General features: G+C 44.3%; 2 protein-coding genes across 5 annotated transcripts in view; one reads left to right on the top strand and one right to left on the bottom strand.

The window, feature by feature from the left end:
• Positions 1 to 4,324, bottom strand: part of STOX2 (storkhead box 2) — a 194,388-nt gene extending 190,064 nt beyond the window's left edge. The window contains exons 1-2 of one of the 4 annotated variants that reach the window (XM_069573196.1): positions 4,045 to 4,324; positions 3,412 to 3,854 (exon numbers count right to left, since the gene is read on the bottom strand). The gene's annotated coding sequence lies outside the window, so the exon portion shown is untranslated. Of the gene's footprint in view, positions 1 to 2,926; positions 3,124 to 3,411; positions 3,855 to 4,044 lie in introns of those variants that run through there. The other 3 variants (XM_069573194.1, XM_069573198.1, XM_069573197.1) reach the window with 3 other exon arrangements.
• Positions 2,903 to 9,996, top strand: LOC138430812 (uncharacterized). The gene is made up of 2 exons (XM_069572830.1): positions 2,903 to 4,603; positions 9,519 to 9,996. Exon 1 carries the CDS (start codon positions 2,903 to 2,905, stop codon positions 3,791 to 3,793), a length of 891 nt encoding a protein of 296 aa, XP_069428931.1. The 3' UTR covers positions 3,794 to 4,603; positions 9,519 to 9,996.
• The last annotated feature ends 15,780 nt before the right edge of the window (positions 9,997 to 25,776 follow it).

Below are 25,776 nucleotides of genomic sequence, written 5' to 3'. Positions count from 1 at the left end.
CCAGCCAAAAAAGAGGGCCTGGGCAGACTTCTTGTCCATGGGTTAATGCGTATGTGCGCACGCGCGCATGCGCACACACACACCCCATGAGGAGAAGGGTACTCTGAGATGGAACAAAAGCAATCTTCCCCTTTCGTCACTGGGAGGATCTAACAGAACAATTTTATTACCACAACCTAGAAATGAGCTCTCAGAGACTACCTGGAAAACAACCAAATTTTGTGAATAATTATTAACCATAAGTAGAATAAAATGCAAACTGGCATTTGCCTACCAGTTATTTAAGAGGACTACTTGTGACTGATGAATTTAATTCAAGTTCAACAAGAGGAAATACGATGCCCTCCGGAAGGCTCCTCTCTGTCTGGTTTTGTGGCTGTCTCATACCCACAAAATAATCAGGGAAAATCACAAAACCACATAAAAGCACCTGATAATATAGGTAGTCGGTCTGAGGGATCCACTGAAAGTTATCATGCAGAAATGCATTACTAGTAATAAAGTCTCACAGATAATGATCAACTCCACTTTTGCATATAAATTAGACGGAGTGCCTATGAGAATGGCACTCACTCTTTCCAGATTTACAGCTAGGTTCCCTCTGAGTACACATCCATGGCTGAGGTTTTGTTTCTTGTATTTTTGAGTGCATGAACCTGTCCACATATATACTGTGCCTCAGAGTAAAAGGTTGTGAACCAGTCATCAGGGGCTTCTGGACTTTGGAGTTTCAAAGCTCAATAAAAGATCTTCCACCAAAAAATTAGGAAGCCTTGCAGCCAACACAGAGGTTCCCTGAGAGAAGTTTTACAGGAGGTGAACCGTCAGAAACAATTCAATATTTTACCATTGTTACTGAATCCCCAAGCACTTCACCAGAGCTAACCACCTGGATCCCAGAAGACATCACTCACGCTCCTTGGTCTGCTGCGGGTTTTAGGAGGTGTTCTGCGTGCTGGCCATCATGCTACTGAGGTAAGGGCTGAGCCAGTGCAGCTACTCTACCTGCCAGCTGCCAGTGAGCTTGAGACAGTTCAAGATACCAAGGCAACAGGCTACAGTCAATGAACCACAGCAATCTGTAACCCTTAAAATGCCAAAATAGTTCTCTTTGCTTGATATGACGAATTACCAATTCCCATAAGCTCACCAATTCTGCTAAAATGAAAAATAATGCAAACAACCGAAATATTTACAAATCAAACGCTATTGTTATAATAGCTGGGATTTCAAACAGTGGGAGAAATTTAAAGATGGAATGAGATTGGTCATATACTGGTAAGTTCTGAAGCTGGATAATGGGTTCATAGGAGTTCAATATAGCATTTTTGATTATAAGCAAAACCCTTATCAAGGTTTTGCTTCTGCAGTTTGTTATCTGCAGTCCACTGAGATCCAAAAATATTAAATGGAAAATTCCAGAAACAAACAATTCATACGTTTTACCTTGGGCACCATTTTGCGTAGCTTCATGAACTCACTCCCTCATCCCACCCTATCCTGGGATGTAAATCATCCCTTGGCCCAGCGAATCCACAATGCATAGGTTACCTGTCTGCCCATTAGCCACTTAGCAGTCGCCCTGCCAGCATCACTTCAACAGTGGTGGTATTGCAGTGTTTGTGTCCACGCAACCATTACTTTACTAAACAATGGCCCCAAAGCAGAAGAGAAATGATGCTAGCAATTCAGATATTCTCTTACTGTAAGAAATTTTAAAATTAAATTTTATCATAGGTATGAAGGTATAGGAAAAAAAATATTAACATATAGAGTCATCTGAGGTTGCAGGCATCCACTCAAGGTCTTGGAATATCCTGGCAAAGAAGGGGAGAGGGAGAGAACCACTGTACCAGTTTTGCATAGTTTGAAATTTTCCAAAATAGAAAGTAAAGAATAAGTATGAAGTCAAGGTTAAAAACTACTGAAATGCAATCTCTGCAGTGCCTAAAAATGACTACATATATTCTTACCTCCTAGTGTGTTGCCGTTCTACAGTAGAACAGATGAAATCTCAGAGAGATTAATCTTGGCCTTTTACTAAGGCAGCTTAATTACAGGGACTCCATTGAGGTTTTTGCTAACGTCAAAAAAGAAAGTGAAGGCACCTTTCGAAATTTCAACACAGGTTGTAAAACACACAAGAGGCAAGCTTTACTAGTTTTTTGTCTGCTCGATTTAAAGAAAGTTTTGCAAAGATCTCTGCTATTCGAAAATTGACAAAACACAACAAAACAAAAAAAATGCTATAAATTTGCCATCCGCGTAGAGGAAGACACGTTAGCAGGTAAAAAATTCTGCTTTCAGCAGAAGGTAGCGTAGCAACCCTGGCTATCGAAAAGAGCCGCTTCACCATCTTTTAGCGTTTGAACTCTTGACCTCCTCCCAAAATGTCACAAAAGAATTTCTAAACCTTGGGACTAGAAGAATGGTTTCTCTCCCGAAATCGTTTCACAAAACATTACTATTTACTATATCCGTTTTGAGCCACTGAGCCTAAAGTACAAAAATAAACAGTATAGTCTAAAAGAGATGCAGACTGGGTTAAGAAAAAGTAACGCAATTTAAGAAATAATCAGCAGATCGAGACGCGCTAGAAATGCAGCAGTGAACAGCACCTTGCGGGCTCTTCCCGGACACTGCTTTCTCTTTTGTTGAGGATCAGACTTTTTTCTCTGGTCCTCGTGTCTCTTCCTACCTTCAAACTCACAAAATGACTTGAAAGATGTATGGGCGGCAACGAAATCTACACAGCTCAGTCGTGCACAGAAACACCGGCGCTTAAAAGTCAACCCACCCCAGGAGGGACGCGCCCCCACCCCCGCACCCCCCCACCCTCCTCCCGCCAAGCAGAGGCAGCCGGAGGTGGCGCGGAGCGGCCGGGTCCCGGTCCCCGGACAGGATGCACCCGGGGGCGCCTGCGCACCTGGACCGGGAGCCGCCGTCTCCCGCGGCTGAGCCCGCTGCCGCCCGAAGCTACCTGGGCGCCGTCTGTCTCCACCTCTCCCTCGTCCGCACGCGCGCCCGCGCCCAGAGCCGAGCGCAGAAGTGGAAACCCGGCAGACCCGGAGCGGCCGAGCACCCGCCGAGCCTCCCGCGCCGCCGCCCACCTGATCGGCCCCAGGCACCGCCCCGCAGGTGCCGCCAGGGAGGCTCCCGCCGGCCGGCCAGGAGCGCCGTGCACGCAGAGGTACTGCTCCCGGGGTTTCGGTGCCAGGAAGCTCCCCTGTCCCGCGCGCGCCCAGGCCGCCGGCCCCTCCCCCGGCGCGGCGCGGGGGTGGAGAGAGGCGCGGGCGCCCGGGGGAGCCCGGCCTGCGCACCGGCTCGGGCAGGGCGGGGAGAGGTCCCCGGCGCTACCGCACCGGACGCGACCCGGCGGGACGGGACGGGGCGCCCGGCGGCCGGACTCACCGAGGCAGCGGATGTGGAAGCCCGAGGGCGGCCGCAGCGCCCGGCGCGACCAGCCCTCGCGCAGCGCCTCCAGATGCTCCTCCTTGCCCTGGATCAGCAGAACCTGCTCGTCGATCCAGCCCAGGAAGAACGTCTCGGCCACCGCGGCCGTGACCTTCTTGTTCCAGAAGTGCTGCATGTTCTCGGCTTTGAAGTCAGCGAAGATCTCGTAGCCGATGTGGTGCCGGGAGAGCTGTTGGGGCCCGGCCGGGGACGCGGGCCGGGCGGCCTCGGACCTCTGCCCCGCCGGCCCCTCGGCCGGGCCCAGGACGATGGCCAGAGAGTGAGGCGCGATCTGCAGAAACTTCTCCATCTTCGGAGGCATCCGGCGCCCGCCGCGTGACCCCACTCACAGCAGCCGCCGCCGCCTCCCGCCGCTCCCGGGAACAGCCGCGCGAACTGCGCTGGGGGACAAGCGGGGAGCGTTAGTGCCGCCCCCCGGAGCCGGCCGCGCCCCCGCCACCCTGCGCCCCGACGCCAGGACGCCCCGGGACCCGCTTGGGCGCAAGCCTGCGAGTGGGCGCAGCGTGGTCGCCACGCGTGGACGGGGCGCGTGTGCGGTGCCCTCTCGGGCCGGGGGCTGGCGCGCGTTACCTGCAGCTGCGGGCCACCCTCCGGGCACCGCTCATTTTCCAGCCGTGGCACCCTTGCCTCCCTCGGCGCCCGGCGGCCCCGGCGAGGGGCGGAGACGCGGAAGGGGGGCGGGCAGTTCGCGCTGAGGCTGGGGAACCCGCCTGGCCGGACCGGTCCGGGGGAATCCCCAACAGCCTGCAGCGGAAGGTGGTCCCGGGGGGTGCGGATGGCCGGGTCGCGGGGTGCGTTTGGGTGGCGGGTCCAGGGACGCACGGCGACTCACGGAAGGCCCCGAGTCCCCGAGCTGCGCGTGTCGCTCCTCCCCACGCTCCACCCCGCCCCCACCTCCCACCTCCTGCTGGAACAAGTGCCTCCGCTGACTGGTTGATGTGCCCTTGGAAGTGGCTTTTTAAAAAACTTAGTCAACCACGAAAAATTGTCATCAGTCCCTCCTCCCAAACCCCTGTAGGAACTCTCTCCCGTATCTCCATCCCGTACTGTGGGCCTAAGGTAGAAGAAACCCGGTCATTGCCAGTGTCTTCTTCCATTGACGAAAAGGATATGAAATTCACCAGGAAAGGTAATGATTACACTTTTTTAGAAAACGAAAACAAAAGACAAAACAAAACAAAAAACCGATTCATTAAGCTTCTTTCTGTACAAACTCCGTTTTTCTTCTTTTTCACTGAGAAAGACTAGTATATCTAGAACCCTAATTGACCCCAAGGTATCATGTTACATTTTCCTGGAGCAACATTTCTCAAACTTAAGTGCTCACAGAGTCGCCTGCAGCTTTTGTCAAAACAGAGGTACCAGGATGTGGGTCTCACTGCTTCTGATTCAGTAGGTCTGTTGTGGAACCTAATAATTGTTCTTTCTAACAAATTCTCAGCTAACTGCTGCTGGTGGTGGTCCTGGGCCACACTTTGAAAATGCCTGACCTGAAAAAAAAAAAAAATATATATATATATATATATATATATATATATATGTTATATGATGAGAGGGATCATTGAAGGGTTTCTTGCCAAGGTTGCAGTGGCCACACTGCTGATCTCCCTGGAAAAGTTACATTGTGTTTACATCCCCTTCAGCGAGGCACTTGGGTACATCATCATGAAGGAAGATGCAAATTGTTTCTTGGCAAGGAACTGTTTCTTCCCTAGGTTCAGGCTCCAAGACCTTTATCTTGACCCATGTAGTGGAGACAGTTCCTGGTTATTTTCCAAGGAAAACTGTTTAACATCTATCAGTGCCTCATTCTTACAGAACTCAAAGAGGAGGAACAATTATTATTCCGATTTTTCCAAGGGGAAAAATGATGTTAACTGATTTGGCCAAGGTCACACAATGAATAGTTGATAAACCCAAGATTTGAATCAGACATTTTTGGTAACTTATCAAATAAGAAATCCTCAAACTCCCTGGGGAGAACCCTTGCCTCAGTTTTCTCCATACTGAAGCTCAAGATCAAGTGGGATGTAAAGAATGAAAGAGCACTGTGAATTAAATTCTTTATCAGCCCTTCTCCCCACTGCCTGCTGTCAACTGCTTGCCATTCCTGCAAGGAGAGAGGGCTTTGCTAAACTTGCTCTGCTCCAGGCTTATCAATTGCTGGTTGTCCACTGGGATATAACAGACACTCAGACAGTCATCACTCAGGGAGGTGCATTCCAGACTAAGGGCCATCACTTTGGAATTTCTGTTCATGGTAGATTGTGTTTTCCAAAGAGAGCTGCCACAATACTTCCCAGGCGTGTGCGTTTCATGATGTGACCCTGTCACTCCCCTGTCTGGACATAGAATCTCTCTCTTCACCCCTTGAACTCTGGTTAGGACCTCTGATTGCTTTGACCAGTAGAGCAGAGATGAATTGGAGGAGGGCATGCAACACACTCCAGGATTCTTGCCTGGATATAATCCCATGGACAGAGGACCCTGGCAGGCTATGATCCATAGTGTCGAAAAGAGTTGGATACAACTAAAGTGACTTTGCACACATGAACTGATGCTGTACCGGTTCTGGGAGTAGACTGATTAACCTCTTAGCTCTCAGTTAAGCTTCTTGGAAGCAGCCGCCTTGTAACAAGTGTAGGTACCCCAAGATCATCATGTTGTGAGGAAGCTCAAGCTAGTCATGAGGAGGAGGTATGAAAAGAGCCCAGTGCTGGCCAGTTCCCAGCCATTCTCACCTTCCCAGCTTAGACACCAACACAGGAGTGAAAGAGATATTCTAGCCCCAGCAGACACCAAATATCGTAGAACCATGGCCCCGGAGTAACCCCCAATCGAGCTGTCCCAGGCATCTCTGGGTATTCAAGTCAATCCAACTGAAGCTTTGTATAGCCAAGGTGACCCTTCCCCAGCTGTGCCTGGTCTCAATTCCTGATCCACCCAACTATGAGCATAATAAAATGGCAGCTGTTTTTCATCACTGAGTTTTGAGGTACATGATTACAAAGCAATAGATAAGTGGACCGCTGTTATAATGTTTGCACTACTTAATGTTGCACTGTGGTAATTTTGCATGCTTCTTGGGAAAGTCTAACGTAAGAATCTAGGCAGGAAAGATTTCAGTGATGTCCTCATTGTGGCACCTCTGGAAAGTCAACTTTTATAAAGCAAAATGGAAATTCTGCTGTTATTTTTATCTCACAAGTGTGATAGGTGGTTTAGACTCCTAACTCCATAATTCAAGGCACCAATTGATTAATGTGTCAGGAAGAATGGCATCTGCACAAACCACTCAATAAAACCTCACTGCAGTAGAAGCCCAAGAGTTCCCACAGAGATCTTATAACTGGAGTTACCGCTTATTCGAATTAAAAGCCTCCTAGAGGATTCTTTCAAGGGTAAGCCACCAACCCCCTTAATTGTAGCACGTGCATGCCTGCATGCTCAGTCGCTCAATCATGTCTGGCTCTTTGCGACCCCATGGACTGTAGCCCACCAGGCTCCTCTGTCCATGGATTTTCAGGCAAGAATACTGGAGCGGATTGCCATGCCCTCCTCCAGGGGATCTTCCCAACCCAGGGGTGGAAACCTACATTTCCATGTCTCCTGTATTGGCAGGTGGAGTCTTTACCGCTAGTGCCACCTGGGAAGCCCATGACTTATGCAGTATTAGTGATTCTGTTTGATGTTTATGTCTATGTGCTTACCTACTAGCCAGAAAGATGCTCTCAGTGGAATGTCTGATACTGTTTATCCCAGGTTAATAATTAGAATAGCTAACATTATCATGGTGCTTTCTATGTGTCATATACACTGTAGACACTTTATTATACTCATTCATCTAATCTGTGCAGAAACCCTATCGGCTGGATACTTTTGTCATCTTAACTTTATAGATGAGAAACTGATCCACAGAGAACTTAACCCTGATGAACTTAATATGCTCAAGGTCTTGGTGACTTGGTGTAAAGTCCTCAAGCCAGGATTCAATCCAGGCAGTCTGGTTCTAGAATCGGTGTTCTTAACAACTGCATTAAGGCCCCCTCCACTTTTCTTAAAGAGTTACTGATTATCTTGTTATTATAGCCACACTTGTGTGTCACTTGAGGATACTGGCTTAATATCGTGGTTGAGAATGAGTTTGATGTTTGAAACACTGCAAAAGGACGTCAGATGCTTCACTTCTGACAGCCTACCAAAGATATCTCACTTAGTCAAGACCTGTATTGATCTTCCCTACAGGGAACAGTTTTTGATGGCTTGAGACACTTTCTCAAAATAGCTCAAAGTGCTCTTAAATGCTATGCTGATTCCTCGCTCATTCCCCGCCCCCAAAGAATGAATCTCTTCTAAGACAAAGTTTAATATTGCTGCCATAATTGAGAGCCTCATGTAAGCCTAAAAATGAACTCTGGCTGGTTCTTGGATCTTCTGAATAATGCCTCTGTTGAGAGTAACCCAGCCATGACGCTTCTATATTCTGGCATTCATATTGTACCAGCCCTGGCATCTCCGTCACAAACCAGAAGCCCATCCCAGTCGGAAACCAGTTTTCAAAGAGCAGTGTGTAAAATGTACTTTTCTTTGTCTTCTGTTTCTGTGCGTGGTTGGTTCTTGTTCATTTCCTAAAGCTGTACATGGGAGCGGTTAAGAATAGAAGCCAGCCTAGTTTTCCTATTAAAATACTTTATACTCTTCCTGACTATAATTGTAAACCCAACTCAACATACTCCAAATTTTATGCCAGAAGTCCATTTTATTTGAACAAAAATTTCATCGGCCATATCAAGTTATTGTGGGTTTTTAAGTGAAGTGTTTTAAATAGCAGATGTCCATGTCCTTAGCATGCATGCCTCAGTCTTTAACTCAAAGTGATTAGAAGTTACTAAGTCTTACTACCGTTCATTAAGAATCATATATCAAAAAACTGTTGTATTCTAGGCAGTATGCTGAGTAACTAGAGATAGAGAAGTAAATAGGACATAATGCTTATTTGTGGGGAGCTTACAGTTTGCAAGAGGAGACAGACAGTAATCCCCCCAAAATGAAATTAGGCCTTATTAGTGCAATAGTGGACAATTGTACATATTACGCAGAGAAGGCAATGGCAGCCCACTCCAGTACTCTCGCCTGGAAAATCCCATGGATGGAGGAGCCTGGTGGGCTTCAGTCCATGAGGTCGCTAAGAGTTGGACACGACTGAGCAACTTCACTTTCACTTTCACTTTCATGCATTGGAGAAGGATATGGCAACCCACTGCAGGGTTCTTGCCTGGAAAATCCCAGGGACGGGGAGCCTGGTAGGCTGCCGTCTATGGGGTCACACAGAGTTGGACACGACTGAAGCGACTTAGCAGTACATATTACAATGGGGAGGGAGATAAAAGGAAGGAAAATTTCATTAAATGGGCAACATTGAGAATGACATAAGACTTCATACAGTGAATAAAATTGAACTAAGACTTGAAAGAGGAGTACTTACTGTATGAGGCTGACATGGTACATACAGTTCTTTCCAACCTATAAGGGACATGATCCATTCGTGAGTCTTAGTTGCTGGGCAGTGTGTCCAAGAAAATGGTTATAAACAATAGCACCTGTTTGGGACTGATTCCTTTTTATTTATTTTTAAAATAGGGTAGATTCAAAGTTCCTCTTGAAATAAGTTTGCTCAGTCCTTTATATTCTGCTAGGCTTTCTTAGATACAAAAGAAAGGGGCTGGAGTTACAGCCACCCTGCCAGGGTTTGTGCAGTTCACCAGTGGTCCCATGAGGTTTGGTCCCTCATGTAAATGGCATCTTCTGTGTAGGCTGTGTTGGGGGAAGAAAACATGGCAAACTGTTGCCATGATACATACTATACTGTCATTAATTTCATAATTGTATGGATGAGCATATATAACACCTTGTGGCTCTTTCATGTGAAATAACAGCTGATATTAATAACAAAACAACGAGAGAAAACAAACATAATTCTTGTGTATTTCTCCTACTAACTGGAATGGAATCAGTTCATTATCTGTTGATTTTTTTTAACCTAGTTGCCAAGTTCTACCCTTGATTTTGTCTCCTCCAAATATGGAAGTGGATGCTCAGAGTCTGAGATCTTCAACAATGGAAATTATAACCTGCCAGGACCCTGTCATCTTGCCCAGTCAACAGGCCCGCCTTCCTCTAAAATCACTGCAGATGGCAGATCTCCACATGCAAGAAAAGAGCCAACTAAAAATAGATGGTTTTAGGCAAATGCTATAGTTAATCAGATAGCTGCTATCTGAAACATGCAGATACCAAAGCATTTTAAAAGACAGACACAATCATTCGCAAGAGAACGCTTAATGATCTTATTCGTGTTGTATTTGTTAAAGTGGAACTCAAAATCATCTACATTGGGCCTTCAGTTACAAATGGACTTTGATTCTTATGGTGTTTTTGAAGTGTGACTAACCAGAGTTTAGAAATCTAATTATATGTAGTTAGTCATTCTTGGTGATTCAAAATAAAGTCATTAACTTCTAAGCATTTGTCTCATTTATTCTAGATGAATAAATGTACCTTTCTAAAAAAAAATGAAGTTGCTTTATTTGTAATTTGTTATATTTCCTGTATACTGTTAATGGGGATTGTCCTGAAAATTTAGAAATGCAAAATAAGTGGCAAGTCAACAAGACTTGTCTACCATCTGTGATAGTTATTGTGAATCTTAGTATGTTTTCAGCACACAGCTGTTAATTTATGTTGTTTATCCTACTTAAATATTTTAAAGGGTGTAAATGTAAATTGAAAAAGTAATTAGATAAGCATTCTATGTCTAAAAATATTTCATATCAGAATTAAATATATACATACAATAAAAACAACATTTTATTAGAAAACATATTTATTATCAAGAAAAAAGCACATTTAGGCCTTCCATTTCTGGCAGTAGAGCACAGTAGACATCCTAAAATTTTCTCAGTTTTTTGTTGTAGTCATGTTACCCCATGGGCTACAGCCCACCAGGCTCCTCTGTCCATGGAATTCTGCAGGCAAGAATACTGGAGTGGGCTGCCATTTCCTTCTCCAGAGATCTTCCCGACCCAGGGATTGAACTCGTGTCTCCTGCACTGGCAGGCGGATTCTTTACCACTGAGCCACTAGTGAAGCCCCAAAACTTCTCAGTACAAGCACTCAAAAATGGAAAGGAAAATCTTTTAAATTAGAACTCAAAGGATGGATTTAAGGCTAGACAATATATCATTTTTTACCTACTATGGTGGTTATAATTTTAAAAAAGGCAGACAATAGCAAGCGTTGTTGAAGATGTGGAAACACTGAAGCCTTCATACAGAGCTGGTGGGAATGTCAAATGATAAAGTCATTTTGGAAAACAGTTCAGCAGTCCCTCAAAAAGTGCAACAGACCTATATATGACCCGACAATTCCACTTCTAGAGATCGCCCAGAGAGAAGTGAAATGGAAACCTATATCCCCACAAAGACTTGTCCACAGCAGTCATAGCAGCATTATTTACAATAGTCAAAATATAGAAACTACTGAAATGTCCATAAGCTGATGACTGGATAGCAAAATGTTGACTATCCATGCCACAGAATAAGTCAACCCTCAGTATTCATGGGGGATTGGTTCCAGATTCCATAGTTCAGTGGATCGCCCATATCTGTGAAGTCTACACTTGTGGATTCAACCAACCACAGATCGAAAATGTGTTTGATTTGTCCAGAAATCAAATGTATGATTTTGATTTCTATGAAACATCCAGGAAGGCAAAGTTCTAGAGAAGAAAAGTAGGATTCGTAGCTTCCAAGGGCTGGGGAAGAAATGGGGGCTGATTGCTAATGAAGAAGGGGATTCTTTTAAGAATGATGGAAATTTTCTAAAATTAGGCAGTGGTAATGATCGCACAACTCTGTGGATACACTAAAATTCTTTGACTTGTATGCTTAACAGAGGTGAATGTTTTGCTATATAAGTTACATCTCGGGAAGGCAGTTAGTAAAGATAAAAGCAAATAAAAATGATGACGTGATCCAACAAAGGATGCCCTTAGAATGTATTTTAGTGGTTTGCTCACGTGATTTGCACCTGTGGAATATGTGAATGTGGTGTGTGCATCTGTGTTTGGGAACAGCATGTCTGTCACTGTCCCTGCTGGGACCACAAACAGACTACTAGGTTCACACAAGAAACCAAACACCAGAAAGTGGGTGATTGACGGGATTGGGCAAGTTCTAATCATGCCGATGGAGGCTGTGTTACACCTACCACTGCAAAGGGCTTGGGGTTGCCTTTTCCTTAGGACTTCTGCACAGCTGAGTGTATAGGCTCCAAGCTCAGAACCTATTACAGTTAATTGGCTTCCACATTTCCTCCAGACTGTTTCCATCACGATCCTAAATTGTCTCTAACCCAGGCTTTGACTTAGTTTTTCAGTGAAGATCACAGACAAGCCTACCCCAGCCATAGCTAGAATGAATACTTTCTACGAAAATGTGATTTCTCTATGGATGCTCGGTTTTCCTCCTGACTCAGAACTCGACATAGCGATCTGTAGGCCGTTTTCTAAATCTCCAACCCATCTGGGTAAATTTAAAGAACAATATATTAATAAAAATAAACTTACTTGGGGGACTGTCAAAAAGTAAAATAAACTTACTTGGTCACGATCTTGGTATAATTCAGCATCTTTACAAATCACCTAATATCTATACCAATATTATAATATGGTTTGAGTTGGAGAAAGTATTGGCAAAACAAAAGCAAAGCCGTGGTTCTGAATATGGTCAGACTGGTCCAAGCATTGTGTCCCCAGAAAGGGAAAAGGCATCTCTGCTTTATCTTGCATTCATTAAGAGCTAAGTGCTCTCGCACATTTTTGTTTGGTGGCCAGGGATCTCAGTGATTACCACCTGAACTTGATGAATCAGATTCTAAATATTAAAAATATCCCCGCAGGCAACGTCTGTTTCTCCCATTTGTCCTTTTGTGACTGGAGACTCAGACCATTTCAGCGGCTCAGACTCCCAGGCTCTTATCTACCCTACCAGTCCTCATCTTTAAGGGATTATCCTTCACAGAGGTTGCCTCTGCCCTACAAGGGCACACGGGGAAATCTGCGAATATACCGGCCATGGAGAGATTCTTAGGGCCGGGGGTCCCTGAGCTGTGGGTAGGTGACCTGATGGATGGTCCCCTTTTCTCCCCCGAGGGTACAGAGTTTGAGAAGATGAAAGACGTTCTGAAGATGGATGGCAGTGATGGTTCACAACAGTGGGGACATACTAAAGCCATTGAGCTGTACACTGTAAAATGGCTTAAAATGGTGAATTTTATGTTATTTAAAATATATTGTCGAAACATCTCTGGAAACTTATATATCTTCCTTTGGAAACTGGGAAAGTTCTGCTCAGGCTATCCACAGAGTTTTAGCTTGTTTTGAGAGGAATCCCCTTTGCTCTTTGTTGAAACCCAGCAAGGCAGTGGCTCCGGGGCAGGGCTGTGGCCACGCCCCTATTCCCCTCTCCGCTGGTCCTTCCCTCCGCTTACCCCCTCTGACTGCAGCGCCGAGCTCAAGCAGCTCTTTGTTTGAACACCTCCATTCCTTCTGTCCCCAGGACTGGGTCATGAGCTCCTCAAGCATTCTCTTGGGCTGCCTTCCAAACTACTTAAGCCTCTGTCTTAACTATATTCAAGTCTGTTTCCTCCCTTCCTCTGATATTTGCCAACCTCCCTCACTTGCCTCTCACCCTTGAAAAACAAACAAGTCCGGCTACACTTTATTCCGCTTGCATTGAACCTTACTACACCAAGTTAAAACTGAGTTCATGGTTTCATTCAACAAATGTTACTGCACATCTGCTCGCGGCAGGGATTGAGTTTAGCGGGGAGACTATAAAGACAGTTAAGACACAATTATGCTTCCCAGGCGGCTCAGTAGTAAAGAATCTGCTTGCCAGTGCAGCAGATGCAAGGATGCAGGTTCGATCCCTGGGTAGGGAAGATCCTCTGGAGGAGAAAATGGCAACCCACTCCAGTATTCTTGCCTGGAAAATTCCATAGACAGGGGAGCCTGGTGGGTTACAGTCCTTGGGGTCGCAAAGAGTCAGACACAACTGAGCAACTATGAATACACGAGATGCAATTTCAGTCCTCGTGAAGTCTGTGGTCCAGCGGAGGAAACAAATACTCAGGAAATTACAACCCGGATTAAAAATGCAGCCGGAGGGGTGAGCACTGGGTGGGGTGGGGTGGGGTGGGGTGGGGTGGGGTGGGGCGCAGAGGCTGGGGTGGGGTGAGGGCACACGACCCAAGAAGGGTATTTTAGAAAGAGGAGACAGTGTGTGAGGAGCCCCAAGAGCAGCAGGAAGCGCTAAAACAGGGCATGTAACCAGGTAAGTCTTCCTCCTGGTTCTAGCATTGTGTGCAGAATATAAGAAATGCAGCCTCTGAATAAAACTGCTTCTTTGGTTTCCCTGTGAAGTTCTATAGCCCCACCTTAGGAGTTTCCAGCCTCAAATTGATTTTTCCAGTTTTCTTGTTCAAAATTTCAAAAGAACCGTAAATCTCAGTGCGAGGAAGACCGCACGTCATCTTTGGAACTTACCTCATGGAAAAGATTCTTCGTTCAAGACCCTGACATGCAACGTCACCTCCCTTTCCCTGTGATTTCCTTCTTTACTTCACCCTGGGTGGAAAGACACTGAAAATAACGTGCATCATGTGAAAGCAGCTTGAAGGCTCAGAAGTATGGTCCGAGGGTGAGGGATGGAGCATTGTAATGAATCAGCGGATACGTTGCTCAGTGGAAAGGAGCAGAGTCTGGAGTCTTGGGTGTGGTCCCTCCTCTCGGAGTCTGTGACCCAGAGTACATCTGACACCTCTCTGCAGTGTCATTTTGCGCTGTCTTGCACTCCACATTCTTAAGAAGCTGTTCGTCCCTGACTGACACACATACACACACAGATACAGGTAGATGATGCAAATGTGGAGATACGTTAAAATGTTTAATATAAACAAGTCATTATCTAAGTAATCAGTATACTATTTTAATTTTCCTGAATGCTTGAAAATTCTTATAATACAAAATTTGTAAACAGCACTTTTATCTTCTGAAAGGGAAAGTCACCACTCAGTTGTGTCCGACTCTTTGCAACCCCATAGACTATACAGTCCATGGAATTCTCCAGGCCCAAATACTGGAGTGGGTAGCCTTTCCCTTCTCCAGGGGATCTTCCCAACCCAGGGATTGAACCCAGGTCTCCTGCATTGCAGGCAGATTCTTTACCAACTGAGCTATCAGGCCGGTTTCTAATCTGTGATCTGTGACCCTCCCTTGGTTCAAGGCTCCCTTTCGGGTCCCATGTCATTTCATGCCACCTCTCCCTGCCATATCAACATCTGCTCAGAAACGGGCAGGTGCCCGCTACCACATCGCCTTCACTTGTGGTATGTTTATGCTAACTTCTTACCTTTTTAAGGAGCATTTTATCTCCAACTGTGACGTAAAGGCTTTGTGACTTCTTTTAGGGATTTCAGGATGAGCAATTAGTGAGAGGAAGTGGGGGAGGCGGATGTCTTCCCAGAACCCAGAAAGGACATCACAGAGGCCAGATCCACCTGTCTGCACCCACGTGGGCACACCATGTTCCTCCTTAAGCCACATGTCTCAAAGTGGGTTCTGCTTTAACTTGGCTGCTGCTCTGAGTCCCATGCCTCCTCTGGACCACCCACTGCTCCTTTGAGAAGTACTGCCATGGTCCCAGCTGTGGACGGGTTGACTCTCCTAGGCTGCATATTCAGCATGCGCATCCCAGGCGGTGCAGCAGTAAAGAACCTGTCTGCCAATGCATGCGGGAGACGCAGGAGACTCAGGTTCCATCCCTGGGTCAGGAAGATCCCCCGGGAGGGGGAGACAGCAACCCACTCCAGTATTCTCACCTGGAGAATCCCATGGACAGAAGAGCCTGGCGGGCTAGGGTCGCAAAGAGTCAGACACAACTGATGCACATGGTTCAGTTCAGTTCAGTTCAGTCGCTCAGTCGTGTCTGACTCTGCGACCCCATGAATCGCAGCACACCAGGCCTCCCTGTCCATCACCAACTCCCAGAGTTCACTCAGACTCACGTCCATCGAGTCAGTGATGCCGTCCAGCCATCTCATCCTCTGCCGTCCCCTTCTCCTCCTGCCCCCAATCCCTCCCAGCATCAAAGTCTTTTCCAATGAGTCAACTCTTCACATGACGTGGCCAAAGTAGTGGAGCTTCAGCTTTAGCATCATTCCTTCCAAAGAAATCCCAGGGCTGATCTCCTTCAGAATGGACTGGTTGGATCTCCTTGCAGTCCAAGGGACTCTCAAGAGTCTTCTCCAACACAGTTCAAAAGCATCAATTCTTCGGCGCTCAGCCTTCTTCACAGTCCAACTCAAACACCAAAAACACTGGACTGTCTGACCTCCAGGACTCCATCGACATGTAATACACTGTAAGTTCACGACAAAGCAGAGTGGTTTGTGTCCTCACAGGAGTATCTCCCCAGGCCTTCTCCTACTTCTTCCTCACACCTACTCCCTCTCCATTCACTCATTACCCACACTGGTCACCTTATTCTGATCCTTTCATTCCCCAGGGGCTGGTTCTCCTTGATTCTGCTGATGTGTGACCCTAAAGCAAAAACGTTCAGAAGCAAAGTGGAATTGAGGCAAGTAGTCTAAAATCCAGAAGCTTTTTTTTGGAGGCTGGGGAAGGAGGGGTCATCCTTGAAAATAAAATTGCTCATCTTTCTTTCATGACATTAAAATATATGTATTTTTAAGCCAAACTGCCTTCACTATGGTTTAAGAGGGGTTTTCTGTTTTTCAGAACTCTCTCTCTTTTTTTTTTTTAGAAAAGCTTTGTCAAAGCATATTTCAGTCTAAAAATACAAATACTTTCCTTTAGGAAGTCACCGCTCCCTTCCCCTTACATATTTGAGGAAATAGTGCAGATCTAGTCATGATGTTAAAAAAAAAGGAAGCCCTACCACAAAACAAATCCCTCTCCGGTGTTTTCATGGGAGCCAATAACAGTAAAAGCTGAAATGATGGGCGGTGGGTGGGGGCCTCTTTCCCCTCCAGGTCGACCCCCCACCTTCCGTTTTCTGTGGGTTGAACATTCAATAAATCTAAACGAGAAACAACAAAAGTCCTTTCATTCTGGAAGTATACAAAAACACAGGCTTTAGGCCTGAGGTTTCTGTCTCTTCCGAGGCTGAATGAACTGCAGGAATTCGTGTAACAATCCCTGCGATGATCCTTCTTCAGAGCAGAGGTAAACGCCTGGCTCCGTCTGACCGGCTCTAACTCTGACCCTTCTTTCTTCCCTGACTGTTCCCTGCCCTGACTTGCCTGGATTATGTGATTATCACGGGGAATTATCAGCCCCCGGGGGAATCCTTGAAGGCACCCTGACTACTTTCTCTTTGCTTCAGCACATTTCCAAGAATGGACACAGGCAATTCAAAAAAACCTTCTTTCCTAAAGAGAGCTGCTTGGGGCCCCGGGTCTGCACACCTCACTCTGACGTTTTCGAGGCACTGAGTCAGTGTGGGAGGTTCTGAGGGGCCCGCTGAATGGGCGCTATTAATTAGCAGTGGAGGTGAGCCTGCAAAAAGAAAATTCACACCATCTCTCAGAGAGTTTTATATTCAGCTGGAGGAGATAATTATCAATGAACACAACACAGTTTAAAGAAAGTGCATGCAGGACTTCCTTGGTGGTCCAGGGGCTAAGACTCTGCGCTCCCAATGCTGGAGACCTGAGTTCGATCCCTGGTCAGTGAACTAGATCCCATATGCCGCAGCTAAATAAAGATCTTGGGTGCCTCAACTAAGACCTGGTGCAGTCAAATCAATTAATTAATTAAAAAAACTAGAATGTGAATGCCATGAATTGCTAAAATCTGTGATTATCACCTGAAAAGAATGTGCAGTTTGAGGTGAGTGTTTGGGGAACACTTTGTGCCAAATAAAACAGAGTAGCAGTTAGTACCCTGGGCTTAGTCAGAAGCTTGGGTTTAGTACTTACTAGCTGTGAGAACCAGGGCAAAATACTTCACCTATTTCTCATTTAGTTTCTTTCCTCTTCTATAAAATGGAGATAATAAAAGTATTTATCTCCAAAGGCTGTAATAAAGAATGCACACAAACATATTTATGCATATGTATGTATCTATAGTAATATTTCTATTTTTTAATCTGGTTTCTCACTAGAATGTAAGCTCCATGAGAACAGGACTATTGATCATTTGCTGCGGGGGTGATTATGCAATGTCAGCTTGATTAGGCTGGAAGAACTTGCCCAGCATTTTCTTCCGGCATGTTTCTGGGGTTAGGGTTGACCACAAGAGAAATTTGCACGGTATTTGGAAGTCAGGTGAATCCTGTGCCATGTTTGTAGGCTCTGAATCCTGTGAATAAAGTCAGTGCAGGGGCCCAAGCATCGCGTCAGCTCACGTGTGGTGTCACCGATCTGGCCACGCCTGATGCAGCAAGCAGCTCCTTCTCCATTTCCCACCGGATCTTATTGCCTAGCTTCTTTGACCCCTGGACCAGGCATGTGTGCGGCTCGGTGGTGAAGAGCAGCAGCTTCATCAGCAGGCTACATGTATTAGCAGGGTTAGGGGCAGTAGAGATAGATAGACAGATTCTGGTTTGTTCTTGTGGGTCCCAGTTGGCCTGGGCTGATCGCATTTCCTATCTAGCTTTCCTGCCCCCACTGTTGGTAACCCAGGTAACTTGTAAAGGCCTCAGGCTCATCACCAGATGCAGAGGCAACAGCCTTGCATAGACTCTGCCCTGCAGCAGCCTCCACTATTATGTGAGGTCTCATTCCTAGAATAAATCAATTTTTCACTTACAGTGATCCTGGTTCTCTGACTGAACCCAGATTATACAGAAATTTGTATCAGAAATGGTTCCAGAGGATGTGTTCTCAGTTCTAGGCCATCTGAAACTGGTTCTCTGATTGGACTCAATTTAAAGTTATTAGTGATGAGAATTATTAATAATAACTAATAATGGTAGTCCATGAGATGAGGTGGCAAAAATTACTTTAATTATTATTTGCAATCAAACGTTCATAGAAAGCAAGACTCTAGGTGACTAAGAAGTTTCTTCAATAAAAAAAAGCACTTTATAGACAATGAGGTTGTTGGGCTACAGTCTGGAGAACTTGGGTAAAGAAAATGATGAGCTCAGGGCTTTAAATCCCCAGCTGAAGCTCTGGCTGAAGGATAACAAATATTCTTTGCGCATGCATGCGTGCTCAGTCATGTGTGATTCTGTGATCTTATGACTGTAGCCCACCAGGCTCCTCTGTCCATGGGGATTCTCCAGGCAAGAATACTGGAGTGGGTTGCCATGTCCTCCAGGGGATCTTTCCCACCCAGGGATCAAACTGGCGTCTCTTGTGTCTCCTGCATTGGCAGGTGAATTTTTTTTTTTACCTCTAGTGCCACCTGGGAAGCCTGAAATATTTCATAGTCTCCCTAAAAACAAACAACCTTTTTCCAAGATTTCTGAAAACCAAACCAAAGTCCAATTCAGTTGAATTCCCAGTCTAAGAGATTCAGCCTTTGTGAGGTTTGTCTTTGCTTTTTAACTAGTTCCACGTCTGAACACTGTGGGTCATTTTTGCCCAGCTTTGTGTACCATTTGCAATTTGCAAATATTCTTGCGTGCTAAAGTCTGAGAGATGTGGTTAATTTTAATGAGCAGTTCTAATTAAATCATTTAGTCATTCAAGCACAAGACCCTTCCTTTTCCGTTGCTCTCTCTCCCATGGAACAAGTCCTGTGATTGAGGCCAGTGAGCACTCTCTCATTTCTAAGAACTACGGATTCCACCAGTTTTGTGACTTTCAGTTTTGACCCCAAATTTCCTACCTCTGTGTGTTAGGAAAATGTAAACTTCTTCATGTCTTTGGTGGGTTTAATTAACGTGCCTGGGCCAGAATCCAACAAACAACATGAGCCAACTCTAGACAAGGAGGAAAAGGAGGAGCCGGAATTCAATGCCAGCTCTGGGGGCTTCCTCACTCTCCTGGCCCCTGGCCCCAGAAACACTCCAGTCTTTAAGAATTTCAGCAGAAAAAGCTTTCATGGGTCTAAGAAATAAGTCAGCTGCCTGAATTTGTCTTCTTTTAAGCACTTCCGTTCCCAAATACTGTTCATGCTCTTATATTCTGTTTCTTATTTTGAAAAAAGTATATACTTTTTTTTTTTGACAACTCTTTCTTTAAAGATCTTTCATGCCTAGTCACTCAGTCGTGTCCAACTCTTTGCAATTCTACAGTCTGTAGCTCGCCAGGCTCCTCTGTCCATGAAATTTTCCAAGCAAGAATATTGGAGCGGGTTGCCATTTCCTACTCCATGGAATATTCCCAACCCAGGGATCAAACCAATGTCTCCTGTGACTCCTGTATTAGCAGGTAGATTCTTTACCATCTTACCTTAAAAAATTCTTGTAAATGGAGAACAATTATGCAATGGCATTTTAGGAATCAAAATCATAATGTGTGACCTAGGTGAATAATGTTTTTTAAAAACGTTTGGTGTAAACAGAAGAAAGAAAATTTTCTGAAAATCATTGCGGAATGTTGAACTCATTTATAACACCCATCATTTATGTTAACATTAGTTACATTCCTTGAAATTATTCAAAGGGCAGTATTTGGTCTGTTTCTCTGAATTTATTTGGAACTTGACAATTTGATTTCATTTTAATTTATTTTATCCATTTTTTTTATTTAGGAAATTTAATCCTTTATCATACTAATATCATAATGGAAAAGTTAGGCCATTACAGTGTGTGAGATTAATTTAACATCTACTATCACCAGATGGTCAACACCAAAATCAGATTGATTATATTCTTTGCAGCCAAAGATGGAGAAGCTCTATACAGTCAACAAAAAGAAGACCAGGAGCTGACTGTGGCTCAGATCCTGAACTCCTTATTACCAAATTCAGACTCAAATTGAAGAAAGTAGGGAAAACTGCTAGACCATTCAGGTATGACCTAAATTAAATCCCTTATGATTATACAGCAGAAGTGAGAAATAGATTTAAGGGCCTAGATCTGATAGATAGAGTGCCTGATGAACTATGGAATGAGATTCGTGACATTGTTCAGGAGACAGGGATCAAGACCATCCTCATGGAAAAGAAATGCAAAAAAGCAAAATGGCTGTCTGGGGAGGCCTTACAAATAGCTGTGAAAAGAAGAGAAGCGAAAAGCAAATGAGAAAAGGAAAGATATAAGCATCTGAATGCAGAGTTCCAAAGAACAGCAAGAAGAGATAAGAAAGCCCTCTTCAGCAATCAATGCAAAGAAATAGAGGAAAAGAACAGAATGGGAAAGACTAGAGATCTCTTCAAGAAAATTGGAGATACCAAGGGAATATTTCATGCAAAGATGGGCTCAATAAAGGACAGAAATGGTCTGGACCTAACAGAAGCAGAAGATATCCGGAAGAGGTGGCAAGAATGCACAGAAGAACTGTACAAAAAAGATCTTCACGACCCGGATAATCACGATGGTGTGATCACTCACCTAGAGCCAGACATCCTGGAATGTGAAGTCAAGTGGGCCTTAGAAAGCATCACTATGAACAAAGCTAGTGGAGGTGATGGAATTCCAGTTGAGCTATTTCAAATCCTGAAAGGTGATGCTGTGAAAGTCCTGTACTCAATATGCAACAAATTTGGAAAACTTAGCAGTGGTCACAGGACTGGAAAAGGTCAGTTTTCGTTCCAGTCCCAAAGAAAGGCAATGCCAAAGAATGCTCAAACTACCGCACAATTGCACTCATCTCACACGCTAGTAAAGTAATGCTCAAAATTCTCCAAGCCAGGCTTCAGCAATATGTGAACCATGAACTTCCTGATGTTCAAGCTGGTTTTAGAATAGGCAGAGGAACCAGAGATCAAATTGCCAACATCCACTAGATCATAGAAAAAGCAAGAGAGTTCCAGAAAAACATCTATTTCTACTTTATTGACTATGCCAAAGCCTTTGACTGTATGGATCACAATAAACTGTGGAAAATTCTGAAAGTGATGGGAATACCAGACCACCTGATGTGCCTCTTGAGAAACCTATATGCAGGTCAGGAAGTAACAGTTAGAACTGGACATGGAACAACACACTGGTTCCAAATAGGAGAAGGAGTACATCAAGGCTGTATATTGTCACCCTGCTTATTTAACTTATATGCAGAGCACATCATAAGAGACGCTGGGCTGGAAGAAGCACAAGCTGGAATCAAGATTGCCAGGAGAAATATCAATAACTTCACATATGCAGATGACACCACCCTTATGGCAGAAAGTGAAGAGGAACTAAAAAGCCCCTTGATGAAAGGGAAAGAGGAGGTTGAAAAAGTTGGCTTAAAGCTCAACATTCAGAAAACGAAGATCATGGCATCTGGTCCCACCACTTCATGGGAAATAGATGGAGAAACAGTGTCAGACTTTATTTTTTTGAGCTCCAAAATCACTGCAGATGGTGATTGCAGCCATGAAATTAAAAGACGCTTACTCCTTGGAAGAAAAGTTATGACCAACCTAGATAGTATATTCAAAAGCAGAGACATTACTTTGCCGACTAAGGTCCGCCTAGTCAAGGCTATGGTTTTTCCAGTGGTCATGTATGGATGTGAGAGTTGGACTGTAAAGAAAGCTGAGCACTGAAGAATTGATGCTTTTGAACTGTGGTGTTGGAGAAGACTCTTGAGAGTCCCTTGGACTGCAAGGAGATCCAACCAGTCCACTCTGAAGGAGATCAGCCCTGGGATTTCTTTGGAAGGACTGATGCTAAAGCTGAAACTCCAGTACTTTGGCCACCTCATGCGAAGAGTTGACTCATTGGAAAAGACTCTGATGCTGGGAGGGATTGGGGGCAGGAGGAGAAGGGGACGGCAGAGGATGAGATGGTTGGATGGCATCACTGACTCGATGGACGTGAGTTTGGGTGAACTCTGGGAGTTGGTGATGGACAGGGAGGCCTGGCACGCTGCGATTCATGGGGTCACAAAGAGTCGGACATGACTGAGCGACTGAACTGAACTGATTTATTAGAAATATTTAGCAAAAAAAAAATCTATGGTTTGGTTAAATGCTGCATTATGTAACCCCTAACATATTTGAATTCCAATTTATCTAATTATTAAATCCAGAACAATTTATTGCAATTTCATGTTTTCCCAATTGTAGGATAAGAAAAATATTGACTGCTGTTCCCACTGTACTGAGAGTGTGAACAGGGAATTCCCTGCTGTTTCAGTGGTTAAGACTCCATGTTTCCACTGCTGGAGGCGCTGGTTTGATCCCTGCTGGGGGAACTAAGATCCCTGCATGCCTCAGGGGTAGCCAAAAAATAGAGAGAGATAGAGAGAGCATGAACAGAGGTTTACAAGCACCACTTGCTAATAACTGCTTAGTAATCCTGCACTGATTTATGCTGCTGTAGCAATTTCATGCTGGATTTTCCAGAATCAAAGCAGGGGTGTGGTCATTCTGTAAACATGAGCATTATGCATGTGTGAACCTAAAGAATTCTGCTCACCAGAATTGATAAACAGAGACATCGCCTTAAACGCGAGACCTTTACTGGAAGGAGACTCCATTTTCTTCCACAAAGCATGACAATCTTATAACAATCTTATAGTCTTTGCTTTATGGTAAATATCACTGGGTAACAATCATTATATAATAAATATTTAATAATAATTTCTCCACTTAAGTCAAAATTTTGAAGCTACACACACATAAACTTTCCCCAGAATGTTTCTAATTCAATGGCAAGATTTATAAAATGTAAAAGCTATAAGACTCTTATAAAATATACAATTCTCTCTTCTAAACAATTTTTATATTTTGAAGAAATTTTTAATAAAACATTTTAAAGGTTATTTCTTCTCTTTCTGACCTCTCTGCTTCAATAGCTACAATTAGATTTTTTTTAAATGATTATCATTAAATCAATAAATTCTTGGTTTTGGCTAATTGTTAAGCATTTTAATCCCCAAAGTACATAGGGGTCTCCTTAAATCTCATTTAAATGACATCTCATGAACTATTTCTTCTTACTTCTGTAAACTGGTGGTTTCTGAGACATTTAATTGAAATATAAGGTTGCCAAATAAAATATAAGTTATCCAGTTAAAACTGAATTTTAAGCAAACAATAAAAACATTTTTATTATACATCCCAAATATTGCGTCAGTTCAGTTCAGTTGCTCAGTCATGTCCGACTCTTTGCGACCCCATGAATCGCAGCGTGCCAGGCCTCCCTGTCCATCACCAACTCCCGGAGTTCACTCAAACTCATGTCCGTCGAGTCAGTGATGCCATCGAGCCATCTCATCCTCTGTCATCCCCCTCTCCTTCTGCCCCCAATCCCTCCCAGCATCAGAGTCTTTTCCAATGAGTCAACTCTTCGCATGAGGTGGCCAAAGTGCTGGAGTTTCAGCTTTAGCATCATTCCTTCCAAAGAAATCCCAGGGCTGATCTCCTTTAGGATGGACTGGTTGGATCTCCTTGCAGTCCAAGGGACTCTCAAGAGTCCCCTCCAACACCACAGTTGAAAAAGCATCAATTCTTCGGCGCTCAGCTTTTTTCACAGTCCAACTCTCACATCCATACATGACCACTGGAAAAACCATAGCCTTGACTAAATGGACCTTTGTTGGCAAAGTAATATCTCTGCTTTTCAATATGCTATCTAGGTTGGTCATAACTTTCCATCCAAGGAGTAAGCGTCTTTTAATTTCATGGCTGCAGTCACCATCTGCAGTGATTTTGGAGCCCCCAAAAATAAAGTCTGACACTGTTTCCACTGTTTCCCCATCTATTTCCCATGAAGTGATGGGACCAGATGCCATGATCTTCGTTTTCTGAATGTTGAGCTTTAAGCCAACTTTTTCAATCTCCTCTTTCCCTTTCATCAAGAGGCTTTTTAGTTCCTCTTCATTTTCTGCCATAAGGGTGGTGTCATCTGCATATGTGAAGTTATTGATATTTCTCCTGGCAATCTTGATTCCAGCTTGTGCTTCTCCCAGCCCAGCGTCTCTCATGATGTGCTCTGCATATAAGTTAAATAAGCAGGGTGACAATATACAGCCTTGATGTACTCCTTCTCCTATTTGGAACCAGTGTGTTGTTCCATGTCCAGTTCTAACTGTTGCTTCCTGACCTGCATATAGGTTTCTCAAGAGGCAAACAGGAATTCCAATTGAACTATTTCAAACCCTGAAAGATGATGCTGTGAAAGTGCTGCACTCAATATGCCAGCAAATTTGGAAAACTTATCAGTGGCCATAGGACTGGAAAAGGTCAGTTTTCGTTCCCATCCCAAAGAAAGGCAATGCCAAAGAATGCTCAAACTACCGCACAACTGCACTCATCTCACATGCTAGTAAAGTAATGCTCAAAATTCTCCAAGCCAGGCTTCAGCAATACGTGAACCGTAAACTTCCAGACGTTCAAGCTGGTTTGAGAAAACGTAGAGGAACCAGAGATCAAATTGCCAACATCCTCTGGATCATGGAAAAAGCAAGAGAGTTCCAGAAAAACATCTATTTCTTCTTTATTGACTATGCCAAAGCCTTTGACTGTGTGGATCACAATAAACTGTGGAAAATTCTGAAAGAGATGGGAATACCAGACCCCCTGACCCACCTCTTGAGAAGTATTGCATAGGATATACTAAAATTTTGCTGTTAGGGCCACAAATTCAAATTTCACTTGGCATCTTATATGCTTAAAGACAGCTTTATTAAGAAAGTCATGTATCATAAAATTCCAGAGCTTTGTGTACAATTCAGTGGTTTTTAGTTTATTCAGAGTTACGCAACCACCATCACAATCTACTTTTAAAAACATTTTATCACCCAGAAAAGAAACCCTGTAGTCATTATCAGTCACTCCTTTCCCCAATTCCTTTTTCCACAGCCCTAGGCAACCACTAATTTACTTCCTGTCTTTACAGACTTGCCCATTTTGGACATTTCACATATAAGGACTCACGATACAATACGTGATCTTTCGTGACCAGTTTCTTGCACTTAGCATGGCTTCATTGTTTATCCATGTTGTCGTGTGTATCACTGCATCCTATTTTATGTGCTAAACTGGGCAAGCCTAATCCTAAGGTAATTTAAAATAAAACCACTTTGCTAGTGTCAGGCCAATGACTGTCTTTACTTCCAGACTCAGATCCGAATAGATCCCTGGAGCTAGTCTTTCCAACTCTTTTGTCTCCTTTG

The sequence above is a fragment of the Ovis canadensis genome, chromosome 26, assembly GCF_042477335.2.
Source record: "Ovis canadensis isolate MfBH-ARS-UI-01 breed Bighorn chromosome 26, ARS-UI_OviCan_v2, whole genome shotgun sequence".
Classification (NCBI taxonomy): domain Eukaryota; kingdom Metazoa; phylum Chordata; class Mammalia; order Artiodactyla; family Bovidae; genus Ovis; species Ovis canadensis.
The sequence above is the reverse complement of the archived record's forward strand: the minus strand, read 5'-3'. Positions and strand labels throughout refer to the sequence as shown.